Here is a 6,893-nt window from a genome sequence, read left to right on the forward strand (position 1 = left end):
GCGCAGCAGAAAGCAGCAACAGCAGCAGCAGCAGCAGCAGCAGCAACAGCCTGCCTGCTATAGTGAGCGTGTGTATCTGTGTGTTCTCCCTGGCGGTCGGTGTGTTTGTGTGCCTGTGTGTGTGCGTGTTCCCTGATGGCTGGCTGGATAGAAGGCGCGTTCTGAATGGGATTCGTTCTTGATCTAATCCGAACTAATCCCCGAGATCTGATCGGTCCCAGAGAGGGTGAGAGAGAGAGAGAGCGCAACCAGAGTGCTCTCAAAATGGCTCCATGGAACGCACCAATCCGTCGTATACGCAATGTGCGCCAGCAACTAGTGTTGCCACTATGCTCTCAGCACTCCCAGCACTTCGTGTTGACTCTACGTTTATGTTTCGTTTTTCTGTTTCTGTTTCGGATTCGGATTCGGTTTCGGTCTCGGGACCTGGGAGTGTTTCTGTGCCGGCTTCTTTTGGTTCTCTCTTTGGCCTTTATTCATTTTTTGGGACTTTTTCCAGGGAAAAGAAACCACACTTGCACTGAAAATATAAATTGATATAACACCTTTCGATTTTAATAGAATTACAGCTCAGATCTTGAATATCTTGGTGGGGAGACTTTATGGGTTTAGCATATTGTATGAAGTATAAAAACTATGTTGTTTAACGATATATTTATATGTATTTTATATCTATAAAATCTATTTCTTGGCAGTAGAGTTCACCAAATCCCAAACAATTCAAATATTCTCTACTTTCGAAAGCAATTTAAACTTCTGTGCCTAGGTTTTGTTTGCCAGTGTATATACATATCGCTACATATCACACACTGCGTTCCCGTACAACCCGGAGGTGGATAACTCGTGTGTGAGTGTTTGCCCTCGTGCTGCGGACGCTCTGTGTGTGTGTGGGCCTTTTGGGCCTTTGGCTTTTTCCACTCCACAGAGGAGATAAACTGAGAAATGTGAATGGGGCTCATTCACAGACCGAGTTGGGGAATTGTCTGTCCCAGAAATAAGTCTCTGGGCCCATCAGCAGGTCTTTGGGAGAACAGGGAACACGGAATTGTAGCACCTTTCGAAATTGTTTCCAGAAATTATGAAATTGTAGCACCAACAGCAGATCGTTAGATAAACCTGGAGAGAGGTGGATAGATAGTGGTAATTAGCTAATCGCTGGCAAAACCGAAAGTCATGCGCTGTCTTGAATTCATTAGAAGGTTCATGAACCGCGAGTACTTTTAAAATAAAGAATGCCAAGCAATTGGAGTGGGTATTATGCTTTTATCAGTCTGGCAATTATCCGGTTGCGGTAGCTCTTTATCATCGAGGGGAACCTCGAACTTTGCTCCCCAATGACTTCCCTTCCGAGTACAAACCAGTCAGTCAGTATCCGAAATCTGGAATCCGAATTCCGCTTTTCAGTTAGTTTTTCCCTATCGCATCGACCAATCATCGAACTGTGCGCTGACTTTGAGTTTTGATTGATAAGCCGACGCCTCCGGCCGGTCCCCAGTTCCCCGAGAACCCCTTGCTGCAAGTGATAAGCCCCCGAAATTATATGGCCCTGGGTGGCACGTCATAAAATAATATTAGATTAGACAAATTAAATTCTTTTTTCAGCATTGGCGGCAGGCAGCAGGCGACAGGCCTCAGCCTGCCCAAGATCTTACCTAACGTGGTCCGGCCGGATTTAGTCAATAATCTAATCTCGCATTAATACGGCAGGGCATAAATAGTATGTATGTACTTGGTGGCTAGGTGCAGTAAAAACATGCTTACATAATAGATTTTCCTGTATAGATTCCCCACCATTTCCCAGTTCATTCAGTACTCAGATCCCATCATCAATTTACGCAGCATCTGCGAAGTTGCGTTTGTTTTCTGCCAGCAGCAGCATCTGAATTCCTATCTATGCAACGAGTCTGCTTATCACTGCAATGCCAGTTTCAGTCATGTGAGCATGGATCAGCACAAAATGCGTATTTCGAGCAAATAAAAAACATTCTTATATATAAAACCGCATCCCCAGTGATTTTTGAGGGGTAAAGCGAATGCCAAAGCCATGAGTCATTCATGCAAAATTGGAATATCGCAAAGCGGTAACAAGGCTTTAAGCGGCTGACGCATATTTTCCGAAAGTTTGACTTATCACAAGTACATATACAAGGGTTCTTTTTGGCTTATATTTAAATTCGAATGCGCTTGGCAGTGCATTAATCCATATCCATATAGCTATCATCTTTGTTTTTCAAATTCATTTAGGGCTGCATTTATTTTCGGGGTATATCGCCCGATAACGATAGCGATAGACAGACCCGCTGTAACGGTTCTATGTGCGTCAATATAGCAACGAAAGCGGAAATGATGGCGGCTTATTTAATTTTTGAAATAGTAATATTCAATGTGCGACAAGCCTCCGACGAAGGGTAGCTATATAAGAAAATAATTAAATCCAATATATATTTGTCAAAACATTTAAAATTCATCTTGCTATGATGATTAAGAAAACTTTAAACCTCTATTAGGAATTCAATTATTCAAACAACAACCCAAAAATTTCCTTCAAACTCAAAGTTCTTCCTGTTACCATGACAATTTCCTTACCAACGAAAATGAAACAAGTCCCATGACGTCGTCCCTGACAATGATTAAGGCGGACGCCTTGGAGATCTAGTGTTCCTTGACCAAACAAGCTGTGGGAATCGATGTTACACCACACCCTTCGGCTCAGTCAGTCTGAGAGTTCTCTGGGTTGAGAACACATATTTTCTGAAATTAGTGGAAAAGTAAAACTAGTTGATAATTCTTTAGTAACGTTTCACTTACTTGCGATCCACCATGGCGTTCCATTCGGTGGTCACGATGGAGAAGCCGATGCAGCACATCTCGCTGACGGACTGGTATGCCAGAGTCAACCAGATGCGAAACATTGCCGATGCTCGGCGGTCGGATGCCTTCGCCATCCGTCACTCATCCCGATCGCTCAGGAATGAGACGAGGATTGAGGGAGATTGGGCCAACTATGAGACCAATGAGACACTGACCGATCGGTGAGTTTCAAGAGAGGACATTAGGGGTGTCCGTACTGAAATTATTATTCGGAACTTAGCATTTCCGAGCTGAATCGCTGGCGGGATATCCTGGAAAAGGCCTTCGAACGAATCGTGCGTGAGATCGACTTGCTGCAGGAGGAGAAGAATGCCACAGAACGGGAGCTGGAGGCGTTGGCGGGGCCTATTTCGGTGATTGCCGAGTGCCTCACCATGCGCGACGGTCGCATTGGCTCGGAGATCACCTACGATGAGGCCGACACAGAGATCAAGAACGAGCTGGCCGTTCTGGAGAATAACCAGCGGCTGCTGGCGGATCGCTGCCAGAAGGCATGGGAGAAGCTCTGCCGGCTGGAGGAGGTGCGCTTCAAGATTGGCCTGGAGGTCGGGAACAAAGTGGAGGCCGTGCAGCTGGACAAGTCGCAGTTGGCCCTCGATCGCAACTCTGCAAATATTTCCTATAAGCCGGATGCCACCAGGAACCCAAAGAAGTAAGTTATTTTGAAGCTAATTCCAAGGACCTTTCCTTACTGCCTTCACTGCCCAGTTCCTGCTCCTACGAAGCCTGGCTAGAGCACGTCAAGAACATGAAGCTGCTGGCAGAGAACGAGCTGGCCGATACGTACGCTATCCGGGAGGCCCTCTTCGTTTGCCGCGAGAAGGCTCGCAACATGCTGCAGTCTCAGCAGGACCGGGCGGAGCACACCATACGCAAGCGGATCTTCGAGACGCAGCGGGCCAGAAATGAACTGGAGTGGCAGCAGCTGAAGATGAAGGAGGAGATGCAGAAGGCGGTGTGCGAGATTCGCACCTCGGAGCAAGCGCTGCGCGACAAGACGGATGCCTTGAAGCTGGCCGAGACGCGCTTGGAGAACCGTGCCCAGCGCTCTGGCATGGAACTGTGCATGGATCAGGCGCACGATATGCTCTGCTTGGAAGTAGAGAAGCTGCGTGAAATCAGACGTCGACTGCTGGCCAAGATCGATGAGAGCAAGGCCAACTTCAATTTGCTGGAGGAGCACGGCAAGCGCATCGACATGGATCTGGAGAACAAGCAGCACTCGTTGATGACCGACATTCGGGCCCTTGATCTGCGAATGCGCCTGAGGGGCGGCGAGTTCGGCACCAAGGTGACAAGTCCCACGCAAACGGACAGGAACATCACGCTGACCCGCATGGAGAACGAGATCCCCAAGGACTAGACTACCTTTTATCAATTGTATTTGATATATTCCCTGACTTTCATTCTGCGTTTTCATCACTAGTGCAAAATTTTTGTGAGTAAACAAGATTCCTACGTCTTTTTGGGTTTAAAACTGAAGTTTAGCTCGCCAAGAAGGGGTCTGAAGTCCGTGCTCCAATCTAGTCTGCTAATAGCCTCCTTTGTAGGCCTGGGAAAGTGTACACCTTGGCGCACAAACATGTCCCACTGGACAAACTCGCCGGGCGTGATTTGCTCACTGGGGCCAGTGCTCACTATAGATTTGGGACTACTATCGTCGGTTAGTTGCCAGTCCACCCACAATGCCACGCCATTGCAGCTACCGGTACTATAAAAGACAGAGTATTTAAAGGGGTTTTTAAATGTATAAGCAATTTAAGAACTTACTGCTTCAACTCTATGCTGCCTTCCAGGTGATGTTCTTCACTAAAATTGTTAAAGTCCACGTTGAGCACTTGTTGTGGTTGGGCCAGAGCCCGACAGGGATACTCCCACAAGGGTTGGGCCTCCACAAGAGACAATGCCTGCTCAGCGGATCTCTTAAAGAAATAATTGCTGATAAGACCCGCTCACAAATCCCATCTTGAGTTCGACTCACCTCTACCATTTCGTCGAAGATACGCAAATCGAAGCCCTCGCAGCTGCCTATTGGCGCTCGAATTTTGTGCAGATCCAGAAACTCCACTGGCAAGGCATAGACCCTGGCCGAGCATGGCGAAATCCTTACCCCGGCCGACAGCTGATTCTTTATTTTCAAGAGCAGAGAGCCAAAGTAGAAATTGTCCCACGGCAGGATGGCATTCATGAAGTACGGCTCCGCAAAGATGTGCGTGAGGCTGGCCAACTGGGACGCCTCCAGTTCCTCCAGCTTGTCCACAAACTGCACGTTCTTCAGATCGTTGTGCTGCACGATGGACTCTAGCAGGCGGCGCGAGAAGCGATGCGGCTCGTGGAGCTGCACAGAGGCCGCTCCCAGGGCAGAGCTCGCCAGGCCCAACAGGCAACCGTTGCCAAGGACCAGCACATGGGACTGGCCCGCTTCCAGGCTCTCCTCAAGGTAGCGCAGGTAGCGCTTGTTGCGCGGTGACTGATTCATCTGGCCGATCCGGCTGCGCGAGTAGGTCATGTGCAGGTCACAGGAGCACGTGTGCCGCCGCACCGTCTTGCCGGGCTTCTCCTCGCGCGCATCGAACCACAGCGAGTACTCGTCATGGTGGCAGCTCAGGTGGAAGGCCTGGCCGGCCTCGAGTAGCTGCAGCGGTTTGGGTATGTAGTAGATGGCCTGCATCCAATGATCCCGCCAAGGCACCACGTTGGGCAGCGGTAGATCCTTCCCCTTGGAGGCCAGCTCCTTGATATCCGGGTGCGCCCAATAGGGAGCGCAGCTGAGCAGGATATCGCCGCCGTCGTCCAGGTGAATGTCCCACCAGTAGAAGACAACCTCAGCGGCTCCCGGCTGCTTGGATTGCAACCGCAGCAGCTGCTCCCGCTGCTTCTCGCGCGGCGTCTTTCGCTGAAAGTCAAACTGGAAGATCTCCACAGGATCTGTGAGCGGACGGAAGCTGGACGGCGGAAGCTGCGACAGCTGAACATCGTGTAGCGCTGCCTCGCCCTGGCAAGCCTTCAGCTGCTCCGGCGGACGCAACAGCGGTTCCCCGTCCAAGTTGGGCAGCGTCTTCAGGCTGTTCCACTGTGCCGCCAGCGGGGTTTGGGCCACCTGGGCGTAGCAACGAGCGCGGGCAGGAATACAAATGGCATCCTCGGTGAGCAACTCGTCGTGGGCATGGTTATAGATGCTGATGGCTCCCTCGCCGATCAACTCAGTGTCCAGCAGTTCAGCCACGAGCAGATTAGCCTTTTGTGGCATATCCTCACCTATGAGGATTTCTGTGGAACGCTTCCGGATGAGCCGCACCTTGTCGCCGGCGCCGTTTGCCGCTAGAATCTTGGCCGCACAGTTGGCCATCGGCAGGAAGGCCTCGCAGGCGGTTACTGTGTCCGCCCCCGCTTCTAGGGCCATCATTGAGAGTATCCCCGTACCGGTGCCAATGTCCAGGACGTGCACTTCCCTGCCGGAGGACCGCATTTCCGCGATGGTCTTCTTCAGCGCCGCATAGTACTTTTGATTGCGCTCCCAGTCGTGCAGCATGTCGCCAAATCCCGCGTTGGCCACCTCCTGGTGATAATCGTAGTCATCTTCCCGCTCCTGCCATGTATTCTCGCCGGTTATGGGGTTTATTACTTGCGAGAAGCAGGACATTTTGCGCAAAAAACGTGATTTAAAGAGATTTCTTAACATTAAGCATAAAGTAACTATTTGTGAAGGCAATTGTTTTTGTCGAGTGTAGAGCCAGTGTTGAAAACTATTATAGATCTAGCCTGAAATAAGTTAATCTGGCAACATTGCTTAACGCTGCTGCCTCGTACATTGGAAGTAGTGTTGCCAGATAAGTTGATTTTAGGCTAGGGCCCGCATTTTTCAAATTAAAAATTTTAACGAACTCGAAAACTTGTGAAGCTGTTTCCAGCTCCTCCAAAAGTAAATTCTAATGATCTTTTTAATTTAAAATATGATCAAATGACATCAGCAATATTTTGTATATATATTAAGAAACTCCAAGAACTTTAGAACTTATTCC

The 6,893-nt window shown here is 49.3% G+C and overlaps 2 protein-coding genes across 2 annotated transcripts; one reads left to right on the forward strand and one right to left on the reverse strand.

Moving 5' to 3' along the window:
* Positions 1 to 15: 15 nt before the first annotated feature.
* Positions 16 to 4,348, forward strand: LOC110184064 (tektin-B1). The gene is made up of 3 exons (XM_020952442.2): positions 16 to 3,032; positions 3,092 to 3,523; positions 3,580 to 4,348. Exons 1-3 carry the CDS (start codon positions 2,821 to 2,823, stop codon positions 4,232 to 4,234), a joined length of 1,299 nt encoding a protein of 432 aa, XP_020808101.1. The 5' UTR covers positions 16 to 2,820; the 3' UTR covers positions 4,235 to 4,348.
* Art7 (arginine methyltransferase 7) lies at positions 4,241 to 6,645 on the reverse strand. The gene is made up of 3 exons (XM_020952441.2): positions 4,853 to 6,645; positions 4,642 to 4,793; positions 4,241 to 4,582 (listed from the first exon to the last, which is right to left on the reverse strand). The coding sequence occupies exons 1-3, from the start codon at positions 6,551 to 6,553 to the stop codon at positions 4,327 to 4,329; spliced, it is 2,109 nt and encodes a 702-aa protein (XP_020808100.2). The 5' UTR covers positions 6,554 to 6,645; the 3' UTR covers positions 4,241 to 4,326.
* Positions 6,646 to 6,893: the final 248 nt, after the last annotated feature.

The sequence above is a fragment of the Drosophila serrata genome, unplaced genomic scaffold, assembly GCF_035046125.1.
Source record: "Drosophila serrata isolate PLE 108 unplaced genomic scaffold, ASM3504612v1 contig_334, whole genome shotgun sequence".
Taxonomy (NCBI): Eukaryota; Metazoa; Arthropoda; class Insecta; order Diptera; family Drosophilidae; genus Drosophila; species Drosophila serrata.

Excerpts from the sequence above, each read along its gene's own strand:
- LOC110184064 (XM_020952442.2), top strand. The coding sequence starts at position 2,821 with ATGGCGTTCCATTCGGTGGTCACGATGGAGAAGCCGATGCAGCACATC. Across the intron at positions 3,033-3,091 it reads AATGAGACACTGACCGATCG|CATTTCCGAGCTGAATCGCT; the intron begins GTGAGTTTCAAG and ends TTCGGAACTTAG. Across the intron at positions 3,524-3,579 it reads GCCACCAGGAACCCAAAGAA|TTCCTGCTCCTACGAAGCCT; the intron begins GTAAGTTATTTT and ends TTCACTGCCCAG.
- Art7 (XM_020952441.2), bottom strand. The coding sequence starts at position 6,553 with ATGTTAAGAAATCTCTTTAAATCACGTTTTTTGCGCAAAATGTCCTGC. Across the intron at positions 4,794-4,852 it reads TCTTCGACGAAATGGTAGAG|AGATCCGCTGAGCAGGCATT; the intron begins GTGAGTCGAACT and ends TATTTCTTTAAG. Across the intron at positions 4,583-4,641 it reads GGCAGCATAGAGTTGAAGCA|TACCGGTAGCTGCAATGGCG; the intron begins GTAAGTTCTTAA and ends TGTCTTTTATAG.